At 42.4% G+C, this 17,685-nt stretch overlaps 2 protein-coding genes across 6 annotated transcripts; one reads left to right on the top strand and one right to left on the bottom strand.

Moving 5' to 3' along the window:
* Window positions 1-311: 311 nt before the first annotated feature.
* Window positions 312-12,280, top strand: LOC146521884 (solute carrier family 2, facilitated glucose transporter member 4-like). 2 transcript variants are annotated; one of them, XM_085146289.1, is made up of 11 exons: window positions 312-911; window positions 2,551-2,646; window positions 4,067-4,227; window positions 6,069-6,193; window positions 6,297-6,412; window positions 6,658-6,820; window positions 7,906-8,093; window positions 8,207-8,311; window positions 8,793-8,894; window positions 9,023-9,226; window positions 9,553-12,280. In XM_085146289.1, exons 1-11 carry the CDS (start codon window positions 879-881, stop codon window positions 9,787-9,789), a joined length of 1,530 nt encoding a protein of 509 aa, XP_085002415.1. In that variant the 5' UTR covers window positions 312-878; the 3' UTR covers window positions 9,790-12,280. The 2 variants fall into 2 exon arrangements, with proteins under 2 accessions (XP_085002415.1, XP_085002423.1); XM_085146297.1 differs by lacking the exon at window positions 312-911 and having other exon boundaries at window positions 4,032-4,227.
* On the bottom strand, window positions 11,597-16,089 carry LOC146521883 (Y-box-binding protein 2-A-like). 4 transcript variants are annotated; one of them, XM_085146403.1, is made up of 10 exons: window positions 15,955-16,089; window positions 14,970-15,033; window positions 14,844-14,877; window positions 14,667-14,756; window positions 14,332-14,568; window positions 14,082-14,200; window positions 13,766-13,997; window positions 12,760-12,891; window positions 12,590-12,664; window positions 11,597-12,190 (listed from the first exon to the last, which is right to left on the bottom strand). In XM_085146403.1, exons 1-9 carry the CDS (start codon window positions 16,031-16,033, stop codon window positions 12,626-12,628), a joined length of 1,026 nt encoding a protein of 341 aa, XP_085002529.1. In that variant the 5' UTR covers window positions 16,034-16,089; the 3' UTR covers window positions 11,597-12,190; window positions 12,590-12,625. The 4 variants fall into 4 exon arrangements, with proteins under 4 accessions (XP_085002529.1, XP_085002548.1, XP_085002522.1 ...); XM_085146422.1 differs by having other exon boundaries at window positions 12,590-12,661; XM_085146396.1 differs by having other exon boundaries at window positions 11,597-12,664.
* Window positions 16,090-17,685: the final 1,596 nt, after the last annotated feature.

The following is a 17,685-nucleotide window of genomic DNA, read 5'->3' as shown; positions in this document are numbered from 1 at the left end:
GATCTGAAATAGAAAGGGATTTGTATCTGTTGGGAAGGCAGACAATGGCGACCACAGTGGCAAAGACGAGCCCCCTTTTCACTTCCCATTAGGGAAGTTGAGTCATAATGGCGGACTCCGACTTTTAGGTCACGTGACATCTAACATCTCTACAACTGCGTGTCCTTCATTTGCAGGTCCAGAAATGAAGTGATTAACCTTGAGCTGTCAGTGATAAGGGAGAAGCATCTTTGCACATGCTTTGCAGATTGAGTTTATCGTTCTTTTGGGGGTGGGAGGGGGGGGGGGGGGTCTATGGCCATTACGCAACAAAGCTCATGAAAACGGTCCAAAATGAGACCAAATTTGGGCCTCTGTGTCGCTCTGGCTTACAGCTCCAGAGAATGATAAATTATTGTTGATTTAAACAGGAATCTGAAAATGTAATCACACCTTTTGTTATTTAATGCTTCATCTCTTAGCACCATAATAAAAACCAGACACCTCTTCTAAATAACCCCACCCCCACCCTCCTTCCACCACCACCTCTTCAGCCCAAGATAGATTAGGTCAGGAGAGCTTCCCGCTTGCGTTTTGACCTCTGTTGCAGGGCCTCTCTGCGTCTGCCCCCCCCCGCCCCTCCTCCTGAGAGGCGTGCACGTGGGTATGCCGGTGTCAACTCTTTAACAGCTGGACAGGCAACACAAACTTCAAAGGAGAGAGGACAACCTGCGGGGCACAACGCACCAGAGCTCTTTGTTCTTCTCTTTTGGATTTAGTAGCTCGGTTCGATTTCAGTGCTAAAGTGCTCCAGTTTTAAGACGCCCGGGTTGGTCTCCATTTGGCACCAGACGCATCTGTCACCAGACTCCTACTGGGAGCCAGGAGTTGCCAAAATCATGCCGGCCGGGTTTCAGCAGCTTGGAGTGGAGGTAATTTCTTCTGGAATTTGTTATAAACAGTTTATTAATCTAGCTGTGCCTGTTTGGAGAGTTTCTGCAGGGATATCCGTTATTTGTGAACTTTGCAATGTGTTCTTTCAGCTATGGAAAGATTTTATGCACAGCACTTTTTCCTGACCTAAAACCTTTAAATATCTCCTGATTGTAGTGCGCTTCTTTAAAATAATCCCATGAGCCGTTATACACTCTTAACAGAATTTTAAAGGCAAAATCCAAATGTTGAGAAAGTCATGAATCTAGAAGAAGCTTTGAGTAACTCTGTTTCAAAGAGTGGGGGAAGCCTTTCTGTCCTTAGTGGTGACCTTGAGCAGCCAAAACTGAGTTTACAAGTCAGGCCTCATAACTGCAAGCTTATCACAGGCCACCGCATTTATAAACAAAATCTGTGTTTACTGCCCAGCTCAAGCTCCATTGGAGAAATCGTTTCGAAATGCTGGTTTTAAGCCTGACTTTCCCCTGATGTAGATTTCCATCATCTTATTAATAGGAAGTATAGGCTGCTATCCACGCTGGAATTAAGGCAAGAATTCCCAAAGTTTCTCCCTTGGGAATAAACTGGAAACAGACTAAACTATGCTGGGATGTGGCATAAAATCTGAAAACGGGAAGAAGCAGTCATATGCTTGTCTCTATTTAAATCACTTAAAGACTGAGATAACCTGCACAACCTGAGATAGCTTTGTGTTTAATCTGGGCTTGTGTTTTATCTCACAGTAAATACAAGCAGGTGCAGATTCATGCATAATGCCTGGAAATTTACTGCAAAGTGTGCATGCAGTGAAGTGCGGGATGTGTAATGAAACATTAGTGGCCACTTCTGGCACTTTACCTTTTCCACAAGGACGCACACGCTCACCAGTACACACCTCTTTGTTGTGGTTTGTGAATGTTAAGCAGCACTTATCAAAAGCTCAACTCAGCAAGGTCAAGAGTTACAGATTTACACGGACAACATGTTTGCAGAAGGTGGCTGAGCAGAACTGCGGGGTCAAATTAGGTCCAGCAAATTTTACCAGCATCACCAGCATCATGTCGCTGTTGTGTCAGTGCATAAGCCCACATCACCAAAATGGGAAAAAAAAAACTTTTCAGGAAGCTCGTTGTTTCGACAGTACCCGTCTGTGTTTGTGTGTTCATCTAACAGTTCATCGCAGACTTCTTTGCCTTAAATCTTACAGGCGGCGTTACTCCAAAAGCACAAAAGACCTATAAATAAATGAAATTAAAAATTTTATAACCATGCTGGAGTGGAGGAAGTTCATTTTCCCCAAGGTCATCCTGTCTGTCACCCTGCAGACAGGTGGCAGAGGGCTGATGGGAAACTGGAGGGAAGCTAAAGTTCAGGCGTCGACATGAAAGTAGTCAGAGAAGTCATGAACGGCACTGCAGAGATTGTCTCTAGTCAGGATCACGGTTATATATAGTTGACGGTAGCCGAGCAGCAGTGTTATGGGTGTGTGTGTGTGAGTGAGAGTTAAAAAAATAAACGTGGTTGTCCAACAGTTATCTTATTGTTACAGTTATGAAAACACTTTTCAGGATTATTCACTGTTCTGAAAAAAAAGAGTTTTTTATTTGTAATTCACTTCTTTGTGTGTTTCTGCTACAGACAGTGACTGGAACCCTCGCTCTGTCAGTCTTCACGGCTGTCCTTGGATCTTTGGAGTTTGGATATAACATCGGTGTCATCAATGCGCCACAGAAGGTAAAAAAAGAAAGAAAGAAAGAATGGACATAATATAAAATGAAAGAATAAAACATGTAACACTGGTGGCATGCACTAGTCTAACACTGTCATTTAACCAGACGTCAACAAAGTCGCTTCGCCTGATTTTACAAGGTGGTGTGTTTTGACACCACAACACGCTGCCTGGTGATGTTTAGACAATAAACCAAAAAGAATAAAACTATGTCATGTGAAGCCTTCCGAAGCAAAGTCAGGTGACCACAGACACAGCAGGGTGAGGCTCCTTTCCATCTTTACGTGTCATCACAAAAATGACAACACATCCCTGCTCCAGGCGTCATGGAAACAAGGAAATATTTCTGTTTGCATGATGAGAAAAAAGCGTGAGAAATATGATTCATTTCCCACATCTGAAAGCAAATTTTGTGTGTTTATCCGCATTTATCTCTTTAAACAGAGCGGCCCTTCATTTGTGTACCACGGTACTTGGACACTGTAGAAAAGCCTTTTGCATTTATGGGCATCTAGTCTCAGCTCTGACATCCATCATTAAAATCCTGGCACGGGTCAGGACAGCTATCAACTAAACGTTTCTGATACTTGGGAAAATGTGAGCATAATTATCTACAGATCACTTGTTTGATTTAACAAAATACGTCTTTCTTACAAATAGTGTGACACAAAGAGCAACACTTCCTTTAAGGTCACCCTATTTTTAAGCCTTTTTAATCCTGCTTTCTTCTGATTGGCTGCCCCATGTAAAGCGATCACTTAAACAGCAGCCGGGTGGGGCTGATTTGTGACCATATTTGGGTTTTCCACTCTCTATGACATCATGTAGATCCAAGAACAGAGAAAAACCCTCTGAAACCGAGTATTTAGATCACTCTGAACTCTAAACCTCTGGCTCTCAGTGGTTACTTGTACATACAAAGATCTCATTAACTGAAACCTCCCAGCACAAGTGTGTATATGTGAGATAATATAAGTCTATATTTTAAAAAAATGAGGAAAGCATTCTGAAAATATGAACTTATGGGAGTAAGTTGTTACGTACACGGTGTGCTTGTCTATTTAAATAGCCCATGGCCTGATTTACATAGTACTCTTGTGGTCCATGCAGCCATTCAAAGCGCTTCACGCTGCAAGCCTTTATCTAATCCAAGTTCATATTTAAAGTGACACATAGCTTTTTTTCCCTGTCGTAGTTCACTGTATTTAGTATTTCGCCCAAAGCCATGCAGACAAGTGACTTAACCACCAGCCTTCAAGCAGCCCATTTTATATAATCCATGTTTACAAAAGCTGATTTTAAGCTCTACGCGGGTCCTGTCTGCAAGACCTCGCTCCAAACTTACCTTCCCTTTTACCCAGTTTGTGCTGCTCTTCTCTCACTCCTCTAGTCACTTGCTCCAACTTATCTTGGCACTCCTTGCAGATCATTGAGGGGGACTACAATGCAACATGGATGTACCGGTACGGGGAGCCCATCCCCACGGGGACCCTCACCTCGCTCTGGTCGCTGTCCGTTGCCATCTTCTCCATCGGCGGCATGTTCTCCTCCTTCTGCGTGGGCTTTGTTTCTGAATGGCTGGGCAGGTGAGACAACGCAGGTCAAGCTTAGCATTTTCTAGTGGTCTCGAGGGGATACGTTGCTTTTATCCTGATAGGTTCATGAAGCTAAGCCTATGAAATACTGTTCTATGAGCAGATAGAACAGGCTGCAGCTCATTAATCTTACACTCTGCTTTAACTGTAACATTTAGAGGATGGTGTCCATCTGTGCCCATGGTTGCACAGATTACTCAAACCACAAACCAAACCACAAGATTTTCTGGAAATCTGAAACAAACTGCACAAAGTCTGAATACATGAGCAAAGATTTAACAAGTACACATTTCTTCTTCCTGAATGACACACATGCTTCGCAGTCTCCTGTTCGCAGTCTCCTTACATACAAATGAAAGGTCTGATTTTTCATGTGTACATGGATAGAAGCTGTAGGTTAATGAAGAGTGAAGGGGTAGAGAATTTGTCTGAAGTATCTTCAGTTAAAAAAAGAAAGAAAGCAGCACCCAGTCCACTCAAACACACACAAAAAGACACACTTATGTAAGGAAAGTAGGATTTTGCATGGAGCGGGAGTGGATCCATATAAACGTGGTTTTAAGGGTGAATGAAAACCAAGAAAGCAATTTTAAAAAGCACCACAAACTTCAAGTTTTAATGCACTACAACGATAACCAAGTACCTAAAACTGTTTTAGGAAACAGCCAGGCAGACACGACAAAACACCACACAGTGTTCAACAGCAAATGATAAATCTTCATTATAAACAGAGCAATTAAAACCTTAATCTAAGCAAATGACAACACTAGTCCAAAGCCTTCTCTAGCTAGTCTTCGTTGTGATACATAAGTATCTCCTTCTCAGTTCTGTATAGGCCCAAAACTAAAACCAGTCATTCAGTGAAAGCTCTGTCCGGGATGTTATGACCCAGTTTCCCGCTGTAACCTGAGTCTGTGCAAACTGGGCTGCAGTCCACAGCTTCCACTGGCTGAAAGGACATCTTAACAGAGCTGATGGCATTGGGTGATGAGGGGCGTGGAGAGAAGTGCCAGTAGGGGATGGTAGTCTTTAGAGAGGGTACACTTGGGACAAAATGTTCCTAAAAAAAAAAAAATAGTGTATTTTATTGTTTGGTGGGCGGTTTGAAATATCTGTCAGTACAAGAGGTCTTAAAAGTGCTCTTCAGTGGCTCCATGTGCAGAACGATGAATGTTCAGGCGGTCACTTTCTCCACACATGGGGTGAGAAGGGTGGGGAGGGAAGGGAAGGGGGCTCATCTCACATATCAAGCATGATCGTGTGACATCACAACTGAAAGCAAATCAGGCTCTGAATGTGCATAAGCTTACACATAAGCTTACAACTGGTGCTCATCAGAAGCAACTTTTCAGTGACTTTTAAAATATATATTAAAAAAAACATTTTCAACCCGAGGTATTAACAGAATGTTACAAAGTATATACGTGAGGTATCTTGTTGCTTGCGTCAAGTAAATTCCTGACAGTGTAAGCTGAGCTGTAGGAACCGTGCTACTTCTAAATTAGGTGGGAAAGACTCTTTTTTGGTTCCGATCACAGTCTAGTAAAGTAAAATAACACCAGACTGCAAAATGTTACTTTTCTTTAATACTCCTCTGTGCCTTCTCCAGGATTTTGTGGATCAACTAAATGTTAAAGTGCTGAATAAACCAGTGTTTCTGTGCGATACTGACTAATTTTGTGTAATACTGCCCTCTAGTGGCTTCTTAGGGTTTTTCACTACTAAACAGTGTGCATATCCAAACTAGATGTGCACAACTCTGCTGGACAAAAAAACCTGCTGTTTTATCATTTCAAAATGGTTTCAAAAATGCAGGTCTGTGCTTCTTTCAGGAGGAAAGCCATGCTTATAAACAACTTGTTTGCCTTTATTGGAGGAAGTCTGATGGGAATGTCCAAGCTCTGCCGCTCCTTTGAAATGATGATCCTTGGACGTTTTATCATTGGTGCCTACTGTGGTGAGCTGCCCACTGTCTCTTCCCTCTTTTACTCTCCATTAATGTGTCCATTTAATGAGTGGTTTAACAATCTCTTGCTTCCTTAACTCTTCCTTTGATGCAGGCTTGGCATCTGGCTTGACACCAATGTACGTGGGTGAGATAGCACCTACGAGTCTCAGGGGAGCTTTGGGGACGCTGCACCAACTGGCTATTGTCACTGGCATTCTCTTCGCACAGGTATGGCAGGAACGACCGTCTATAAATAGCATCGGCATCTTCTCTCTGTCTCCATGTCCTCGACATTCAGGTTTAAAAAATCTGCTCACAAAAACCACATCTTGAATCCTCAAATCCATTCCCTTTGTCTGTGCACCTCCCTGTCTTTTCCTTTACTTCCACCTATAAAGGATTGTCTTTAGGTGCTTTATCATATTATCTTTTGAAATGTCACACACTCAAACTTGCTTCCTCTCCCTGTGAAGGTCCTCGGCTTGGAGTCGCTACTCGGCAGTGAGCACTTATGGCCTGTTCTGCTGGGATTAACTGTTGTGCCGACTGTACTTCAGATGGCTCTGCTGCCCTTCTGCCCCGAGAGCCCCCGATTCCTCTACATCGTCCGGTGTCAGGAGCACCACGCCAAGAGTGGTAAGTAGGGCTGCGTTATTTTAAGGTCTTGGTTTACTATTATTATTCTCATTATGTAACTACAGCCACTGACGTTGTGAAGTTTTACATTTTAAATTCTACACTAGAAACTGGATTTTTAGTATTAGGAGGCAGATAGGGCCTTATAAAATAAGCTGCTGAGTTGCATTTTGGGAAATGTAGGATCTTTTTTTTTTTTTGCAATTTCATTTCAGTTCAATTCAATTTAATTTATATAGCGCAAAATCACAACAGCAGTCATCTGAAGGCACTTGATGTTGTAAGATAAAGACCCTACAATAATAAAGAGAAAACTGCACTTAGTGACAGTGGGAAGGAAAAACTCCCTTTTAACAGGAAGAAACCTTCACTTCAACCAAGCTCAACGAGGGGCAGTCAGCTACTGTGTTTCGGTTTTTCCAACTTTGACCCATATCACTTTATACTTTCTTATATATAACTGATGGAGACTAATGTTCATACCTGAGAACTCGAAGTGCCTGAAATCTGCATTCTTTCTTTTGGCCAGCAGGGGGAGACTCCTCTGGTTGCAAAAAGAAGTCTGATTCTACAAAAGTCTTATCTCTGACCATAGTAAACTGTTTGTTTTTTTTTTCAAGTTTATGGCCTCAGTAGTTACTTTGAAATATTTTTTAACTAATTCTGTAAATCATAGTCTCACGGTGAGTTAAATAGTAGATAAATCAGGTTATAGTTTAAACCACAGCTATTTGGCCTTGCCTTTACATGCTGTGTGGTGTCTCCAGTTCCTCGTTCAGATCAACTCCTCACTCATGATGTCTGGCTTTATAAGCCAAAATTGCAATTGCCAAAATGCCTCAAGGTTTGGGTGATGTCATGTTACACACAACAGAAAATCTGGATATCTGTCACTTCGGTTTTTTTCAACTACTGTCTTATACAAAAAGTAAGGATTAATGATGACGTGTCTATGCCATTACATCATCAGACATTTACAGGACTCAATGTACAGAGTATCAGCTGGCTTTACGGAATTAGCTGCTAAAATGTCAGATGAGTTTTTGTACATGAAAAAAAACTTCCTACATTTCTACTTTCTGCAGGCCTGAGGAGGCTAACAGGCAGACAGGAGGTGGGTGACATGCTGGCAGAGATGAAGGAGGAGAAGCGGAGGATGGACATGGAGAGGAAGGTGTCCATACCCGAACTTTTTCGCTCTTCGCTTTACCGCCAGCCCATCATCATCGCCATCCTCCTGCAGCTCTCCCAGCAACTATCGGGGATTAATGCAGTGAGTCCTTCAAATTACACTGACTCACCTAAAGTTCCAGAAACAAGCAGTCCTTTAAAATCAGGAGCCAGTGCTGTTCAACATTGACCTAAATTTGTTTACTCCTCTGGCAGATCTTCTACTATTCCACCAGTATCTTCATGAAAGCAGGAGTCCAGAGTCCAGTTTATGCCACCATAGGAGCCGGGGTGGTGAACTGTGCCTTCACGGTAGTCTCGGTGAGAAATCGCACCGACGTGCCTTCATCGCACTTTTGAAATTCAATTTGGGAGCGTTTAAATAACTTTTTGAATTTGGAACAATAAACATTCACGCCCTGTCACAGAGTCACTCTATTACTGTTTAACACTGTTATCAAAGGGTAAACAAGATAAGAGGAGTCAAAATGTTTCAGTGTCATCAAGCGGATTAAGATGTACGACTTTAGCCGTAAGAGTGCCACGGCTTCAGGGTTAGAGACTGACTATTGTGATTTGATACAATAGATTGTTTTATGAACGCATGCTTGTAAAATCACTGCTAAACTATGGTTAACACTGTTTTAGAAGTCCTGAACTGCAGTTAGGTAAATGTGGTTTTAGCATGATAGTGACCTGACGTTATACATATTTGAGAACAAATCTGACAAAATAAAATGCTTTAGCTCCAAATGTCAGCTGAGGTTAACCCCCCACCCTCCCTTTACCTTCATATTAACAGCTTTTCCTGGTAGAGAGGACGGGTCGACGGACGCTCCACATGTTAGGACTTGGTGGAATGTGCATCTGTGCCGTCATCATGACCATGGCTCTTGCTTTACTTGTAAGTAAGCCCCGATCCAAAAAAGGAAAATAAATAAAATCCAGACTATGGTATTCCAGACTTCGGTATTTTATCTATGATTTCTAGTCTCCACAAACATCTGAATCCACTTTTCTTCTGCTCTATAGGACAGTGTTCCATGGATGAGCTACATCAGCATGCTTTCTATCTTTGGTTTTGTGGCCTTCTTTGAGGTTGGCCCAGGTCCCATCCCCTGGTTCTTTGTAGCTGAGCTGTTCTCTCAAGGTCCAAGGCCAGCTGCCATGGCTGTTGCAGGCTTTTCCAACTGGACGGCCAACTTTATTATTGGCATGTGCTTCCAGTATGTCGCTGTGAGTATCCACAATGGATGTTGTGCATGTCCACAAATGGTTTTCCATTTTTCACCCACTTCAGTTTTGTTTTGGCATTCTTTTTTGGCTCGACAATCTTTTATCCTCTTAGATAAACTGATTAGATTTTGGTCTTTAAAGGTCACCAACCTTACAAAATCAAATTTTTTATTCACATTTGAAAAGTTAAGTCTGGACAGACAGATGAAAACATGAAAACCGCTACTTGACCGGTTAATAGAGGCATGTGGCATCAAGTTTGCAATTCTTCCTTAAAGTTAAAGTTCAACTCTTTATAATCCGACCTTCTTCCCGTCCTTCCGCAGGACCTCTGTGGGCCATACGTCTTCCTGATCTTCGCAGCTCTTCTTCTGTTCTTCCTCATCTTCACATTTTTCCGGGTACCAGAGACACGGGGCAAGACCTTTGACCAGATTGCAGCCAATTTTCACCAGCATTCAGCTGGAGGGATGATGGATATGGATATGAGCATAGGCATGGGTATGGACATAGACAAACCCAGCACTGAGATGGACTACTTGGGGGAGGATACCATGAACTGAAGACGCCCCGTGGAACTGAGAAAAATGGAACTGAGCTCAGCTTGAGAAAAGTTGGGTAAAGGGGCATGACACCAAACTTTTATTTGCTAATATGTATATTGAGATCTTTATTTTTTTTTTCACATAGATTGTGGTGAAAAAGCAGTGTTAAAAGTGTGACAATTTGGGTGTTATGGAATTGTCCTTTGGTGGTAGCACTGCAGTACAGGGTTAATAGTTATGAATTCTGGCTTCACTTGAAAGGCTACGAACCAGTGGAGTAAAGGTAGTTTCAAGGGAAGAAGATGCTAATAAGAACAACCTGTCTGGCATTGACTGCCAGTGTAATAAGACTTTATTCCATGGTGATGGCAATCAGTTGCAGTATTGACAGATGGATGTGGAGAGACTTGGGAATTCCTGCACTTTATAAATAGATATCTACAGTTTTCAAAGTTTTTAGGCATGGAAACAATAGGATCAGCAGCTGTGATGGAGCGTGCCTGTTTTTACCAAAGATGGGAACACACATTTAAGAGGTTAACATATGAATTGATTTTTTGATCTCCAATGACAGTAATCATGTCGACACACTGGGTTTTGAATCTTTTTTGGCGTCAAATGAAGTGTGTCTGTAACACCCGGTATTTATAGCCGTTATTTACTCAAAGCAGATGTAGAAAAGGTAGTATGATGGGTAGATAGTGTTTTTGTTCTTTAAGAACAGGTAACAGATGCATTTAATCATGTTATACTTTTAGAAACTGATTTTATGTGCTATGTTCATGTATCCAAAGTGTAACCTGACATCAATGTTAAATACCAGTCTGAAACTTCTCAAGGGGCATTATCAAGCGGACCAAAATGCCTCTGGAGTTGATTTCACAGATATTGCTCTGAACTCCTCCAGATATTAGCCAATGGAGGGGTCATCCCAGGACACAAGCGTCACATTCATATAGTCTGGACAGTTAATGGTCTTTCCCTGCCAGCTTCTGTCCACATGATTTCATTTGCACAAATTACAGCAAAGGTAACTCAAAGTTCATGTCGACAAGACTGGACTGCAACCAATCAGATTATAGTGTGATGCAGTACTGTGTGACGTGAAAGTGTAAACAGTCGTAACCAACTATCCTTGTTGGATGCATGGTTGCGATTGGCTCAGTATGGGTAGTGCTCTGGGGAAATGAGTTTCAGTAAAGAAACAATTTTGCCTCAGAAACTTGAACATGAGCCCTCATACTCATCTGGTTGTTAGGTTACCAAAAGAGTTTTCTGCATCAGTACCAAAATGCTGATAGTTTGAAGTTTTCACATGTGTTCTCAACTTAAGTGTGAAAGTACTCCTCTGATAATAGGAAACTCACAGCACCACAGAAATGCTACTTCTGATCAAGCGTTTTGTATTTCATGTGTACATAGTGTGTTTGAGGGTCTAGGTTTTAAATTCTTTACGCACTCCAGCTTGTGTTCGGCTTTGTAGGCAGACTCAAGAAGTTTCCAAGTACAAGCGCCGACTTTCAAGGTTTGTGCCACACAATCACCAAGTTTTTGTCGTGTTTCCTTTGCATCCGTCACGTGTGCCGTCTATTCTTTAATATGTCAGACTTTTCAGAGATCTGTAATCTGTATAGTGTGAATGTTGATGCAGTGGTTATGTAACCAGAGTGAAAGTACTGGAAATACTGTTAATGAAACCACCTGAAGAACCCTCATTTCTACACCTTCAATTTCTTCACTACAAAAGTAATCCAATTACTTTGGCAACATAAACATGGTACAAAGGCATCGGTGAATCTGCACTCCAGTCAGAAGGGAATGAATCTTAATTTGCAAACATGATTTATTAATTAGCATTTTAAGCATTAACATTGCACATAATCCCCTCCAAAGAAAAGCACACACAAGTAAAACAAAAAGGAAATTAAGCTTCTTTCTAATCCAACCTCAACCAAGAAGATTAAGGGAGTAGTACGTTTCAAGAATCGATTTGAGGTGTTAACAGAACTAAACAGAATCCCATTATGCATCACCAATTGCAGACCTGCTTAGCTTTTCCCCTCTTTAACCAAATTAATCAGAAGCCAAATTAAACTACATGATGGGCCCCATCTGCTCTATTAAAGAAAATGTTTCTAAGGGGGTGGAATAACATTCCCATTTTTCCTCTCTCCCCTTTTTAAAAGCTGTACTTTCAATTTCTAAATATGCACCCACCAACTACCTGTAACCCCTTACCCTGCGCTCCCTTCCCACCCTCTCCAGATGTCAGTGTTGACAGGACAAGACAAGATGAGGGGGTGGGGAAGGAGCCTGAAGGATGACTGTAAGAAGTGGTAGGATGGAGGATTGGGGGAGTGCAGGGAGGGGAGAGCAGTGCATGTGGTCTGAAATAGGTCCAGTCCTCCAACCCTAGGACCTATGAGAAACAAAAGAAAGCGCAGGAGAGATGGATTGAAAGAAAGACCACCAAAAAAAGACCTTTAATTTAAAAATAAAAAAATAAAAAGGGCACTTTTAATCCCGAGCCAAGGATTATATTGAAAGAAAATCCAATTTCCCAGAATTTGAGCCAAAAATCTTCCCTGTGTTAAACAAAAGTCTGACTCCAAACACAGGCAGCGTTCTCAAAGACTCCTTTCAATGCCATCATTCCGCCTTAAATCCATTTACTTGACTAAAGAGTTAATGTCCATCATCAGGCCCTCTGTGACTGACTGCTAATGTTGCACATGCAGCACAAGAAGTGCAACCCTACACCCTCACGTCTCCCACCCTGTCTAATCCAAGGTTGCGCCACTTTAGTGTGGGGTCCCACCTCTTGCCAAGGGTCGTGTGACCATCCTCGTGGTCATCACTCTGCTGGTGCTGGGACAGTTGTTGGAGCTGCCTGCTGAAGGGAAGAACACAGCTGAGATTTGTCAACAAAACACCTACCAATGAAAAATGAGCCAGCTGGAAAAGCAAAGAGCAACTTTAATGTCTTACCTCAGGCGATTTTACCGTTTTGGGGGAGATTTTGGGAGAGGTCTTTGGCGACTTTGATGTGGGTTTTGTATCAGATGGCTTTGAGGTCTGTGGTGGGGTGCCAGGCTCTGATGCAGACTTCTCTGTATCATTCTTCAATACATGGAAAAGACGTGAAAATATTAGTAAAATACCAAAGCTTTAGAACTTCAGAAGATCCAGCTAAACCATCATACAGGCACAAAACCATAGAAATTCATTTAATAGTTAGACTCCTGTCTACCATCTAGACAGTATAAATATTACAGGGACTTAAGGGTTTTCATTGTCATTCAGGCATATTTTCAGATGAGGCAAACTGCAGTTTTTCCACTCAAATCCAAATTAAATCCAATGAGAATAACACACATTGACTGTAAAATATACAAAAACATTTACAGTTCAAGTATATTTAAAAATTGTGGCAGCTCTCAGTGCTGCCCCCAGCCTACTATCAGATGCAACCAAGTTATAAATTTGAAAATCCCGGGTGATTTAGAGAAAACGTGACCTCTGACCTTATGGTCAAGGTCCCTGAGATTTGAACTTGTACAAGATTTTTGTAGACACACCCATGGTATCCTTTCTGTCAGTCTGCCCCAGGGCAGCTGTGGCTACAACTGTTGCCGCCACCAGTGTTTTGTAAAGCGCTTTGAGGGTCCCAAAAAGCGCTAAATAAATGCAATCCATTATTATTACTACTACTACTACTACTACATCACCTCGTTCTTGCATTCAAACTTAGGTGCGTTTCGCCCACCAGCCCATCCGCCGGGCATGGTGACGATAAGTGTTCAGCATTTTACTGCTTGCATTAGAGCCTTAATATCTTCTGATAATCGTTTTCTGTGACCAGGACAGCTTGGCAGTGAAAAATAAGCTCATGTGGGTACTGATCTTTTCCTCCCCAAACATCACTAACAGCTCATCTGTGCATAGTTTCCTCACTGAGTGATCTTGATATAGCTGAAGAGCATAAATATCTTACTTTGGAGACAGAGGACTCTGAATTCCTTTGCCTGCGTCGTCTGAACTGGCGGCGTTGTTTCTGGCCTTCGCCCTCCCCTGCTTCTCCATTGGTCTGAGGGCTGTCAGGTGCTGCCGCCACCTCGTGCTGTAGCTGCTGCTGCTTTAGCTCACTCTTCTCCAGGCTCTCTGCTGGTGCAGCCGCCTGCTGGTCTTCTACAGCCTGATTGGGAGGTGGGCGAGGACGGAATGGCCTGAATCCGAGGAAAGCACATTAAATTGCCTCAAGAATCAAGAAGTCCTTCAAACAGGATATCTAAGCAGGACCGTCAAGTTACCTGCGGTATGGGCGCCAGAATCTGCGTCGTGGCGGCCGCTGGGTCTGATCACTCTGTGTCTGATCACTCTGTGTCTGACCACCCTCTTCATCTCCATCCTTCTGCTCACCAACTTCACCCTAAATTGGAAAAAACAGACAAAAGACCATTAACACAACATAAGCTTTCAACTACTTCAATCCATCTCTATGTCCAGCTTCATCCTAAAGGTTGTAGTCTCCCTCACACCCATCTTTCCGCTTTAGCTTACATCTTGTGTCTCCTGCCGTGGCCTGCGCGGCCTACGGCGGCGTTGCTGAGGCCTCGCTCCCTCACTCTCTCCCGATCTGTCAGTATCAGGACCTTGGCCATCGGCTGGTTTGTTCTGGTCGCCGGGCCGAGGGCTTCGGGGAAAGAACCGTCGACGGAATCGCCGTTTGTTGGGCGCATAGCGGCTTCCTTTTACCGGAACACCACCTGGACCGGTAACATTAGCTGCTTCGGAGCCCTTCGGAACAAAGACATGCCTGAAATGCTTTCTCCAAGAGCAGTTTTTTTATACCTTTTTTAAACAGCCGAAAATGTCACATTTTGTCCCTGCCATACCTTAGCTGCTTCAATCACGTCAAACTCTACAATTTCCCCATCTCCAACGCTGCGGAGAAATTTCCTGGGATTGTTCTTCGTGATTGCTGTCTGAGGAGACATGGCTAGCATTAAAAATGTGGGTACAATTAACTCCCATGAAGAAGAAAAAGAAAGAGACACCGCCCCATAGCTTACCTGATGAACAAATACGTCTTCTTTGGTGTCATTCCTGCAAGAAATAAAACTTAATCAGCAAACAATGGACTTAAAAAAAGTGAGGAATACTAAAAAAATAAGGGAGAATAATTAAAAACACCTTACCTGTTAATGAATCCATACCCATTACGCACATTGAACCATTTCACTGTGCCTTGGACCAAAGTGGCTACAACAAGAGCACATCAAACGAATAAGTGTTATAGAGCAAGTAGTCAGAGCTCACACCGTTATCTTGATTACATCAGCGGTGACCTGCTCGCAAGTGGGAGCTCTATGGATCAATCATTAACCGCAAGACTTTGAAACCAGGCCTGCCGTAGGTCACGAGGCGACATGGGAACACGTCTGACAATTAAGGAGTTCAAGACGAGTAACACGGACACCTGAACGATGTATTCTTCCTCACAGAGACAAGCTCAAAGCCGGCTCGTTTTTGTGTTTTACGGCAGTCTAAACTCGTTTAATTTGACCAAATTTCCTTCTGCAATGATTTGCAGCTGGGAGGGCGCGTGCGCGTGTTTCGCTTACTAAGCGCGTGAACGACAGCTGATAAAGAAGAAAAATTGGGTCATGCGTTCAAAGTGTTCGGTTAACATGGACTTCTATACAGTCTGAATCAGCTCCATACCTACACAAACATTTGTGATTAAACCAGAGGCAGCCACTGGACTGACATGTGGGGAAAACTTTTTTTTTGAAAAAGCACCTGTGTCCTCGAGGCCTTTTATTATTAGGCGTGAGCTTTACAAGTCAATATGTGTGACAGTCAAATAACTTCTTTTTTTGGAATATAGTCCCCACAAAAACCTGAAAAACTCAGCCTCAAACACGTGTTGCCTAAAAAGTACCACACCGCAGACAGCAGTGGCACCCCAGCCTTCTGTAATTAACAGCAATTCAACCAGCTTGGATCCCACACTTCAAGAAATATCACAGAAGGAAGGGTAAAATATATATATACACACACACACACACACACACACACATTCTGTTTTTCACACCCAGCCTCGGTCAGAAGGTGCTAACTTTAAACGTTTTCTGGATATTTACCAAGAAATCTTGGCGAATAGAGTACTTCTACACCCACCTATAACTTTCCTCTCCGGCTGTGGTTTGTCTTCCACCGGTGCCGATGGTGGAGCGCTCTGCGCCTCGGCGTCGGTCATGCTCGCTGTCGGGTTACAACACTTCCACTCCCGAGTCCCCTCCCTCCTACTCTTCCCGAAACTTTCCCAAGCGCCACTGCTAAGTTTTTATCCCGGCATCCACTCGGACTGCCGGACGGAAGCCGCGCCCTCATTGGTTTTCACGAAAGCGCGAGCTCGAATCTGATTGGTCAAGCGAGGGCGGCAATTGGGACGGAAAATTGTCAGGTGGAGGACAGACATGAGTGATATGAGGCTGATTTGTTTTTCATTATATATATATATTATTAAAAAAATAGAATCGACAATCGTCAGGTTCTATTTATATAAAAATAGTCTGTTTATGAGAGGCCGTTCATCTCTATCGATCTATATGTTATAGCTTAAAAACACAGCCTTGTAGTGTCTTTTTCACAGAACATAAATAACTGCAGAACTTAGCTGCTAGTGGGTAAACGTTTCTTTGTGATACAATGCTGTTTGTATCGGTGAGTGAAAATCCCAATATGCATATGCAACATGTAGACAGCCAATAGCTGCCAGCAATATAACAGCAACAGTGAAACTGTAGAAGTTAGAGACATACAGTCTGATACACATTAGCATTTTTACCTGCTGTTAAACTGTTTCAGGTCTTCAAAAGAACTCTGAGTGATCTGGGAGCATTTTTCCCCATATGTAAATACAGCAATGAGAAGTTTCTGATATTTTTTTCTGCTCCTGAACAACAAATTTCTCAAAATATATATTTTTTTAAAAATGTCATTAATTAATTGATTAAAAATAAAAGCTCAGACTGGGGTGGCGGGGGGCACGACACTGTAAGTTTTCTGCCATATGGCACGGATGCTATGTAGACCAGTCAAATGTGGCATGCTTGGATCAGACACCAAATGACCACAGTAGCAGAGTCACAATATCTGGGGTACAAGAAGCTTAAGGCAAAGGTCAGTAGCAGAATCAGCTTTCTGGTACATTTTAGATGGATGCTATTTGGATGGATGAAGAGTGCAATTTTAATTGATCAAAATGTCCTTTATTTCACTATACCCCTGATTATAGTGAAATAAAGGAATTTAACTCTCTGCAGAAAAACTGGGCAGTCAGTTAAACATTGTCCATGGGTCTCCATTATGTATCTCAGCGGTGTGAAATTTCTTTCTGTCATAAAGCAGAAAATACTTTTTTTTCAAGATATTCAAACTCAAGACATAGACATCCACTGTCTGTAGAAGCCTGGTACCATTCAACTATGTTGTGTTTGTTGGAGTTACAGGCGTTAAGTTTTCTAGTAGTGAGCTAGAAAAATAGGTTACAGATGGTTTTTACATTAGTTTAACAGAAATAAACATTTTATGGGCATTTCATCACAGTCCTTACATCGACTCCACAAATCTTTCTAACTGAAATTCTAGGCAGCAGTTTTTACCTCTTGGTTTTCCAACGGGTCTTTTCAGTTTCCAAGTTTCATTATTTTAATGGCTACAGTTTTTGGGGGCCCATTCCGACACATTTTGCAACTGTGCCATAAGACCCTTCTCCAAGCAGAGTTAATATTTGGTAGGATCTGGAGGTGAGCCAATCTAAACAGTTTAAATGTTTAATCCTGACCTGCGATGAATCCTTATCTTCAGCAAGTCAGGGACTGTTGTAAATTATCACAGCATTTTTTT

This window comes from Neolamprologus multifasciatus, chromosome 3 (assembly GCF_963576455.1).
Source record: "Neolamprologus multifasciatus chromosome 3, fNeoMul1.2, whole genome shotgun sequence".
Taxonomy (NCBI): Eukaryota; Metazoa; Chordata; class Actinopteri; order Cichliformes; family Cichlidae; genus Neolamprologus; species Neolamprologus multifasciatus.
This window is presented reverse-complemented; position numbering and strand designations above follow the sequence as displayed.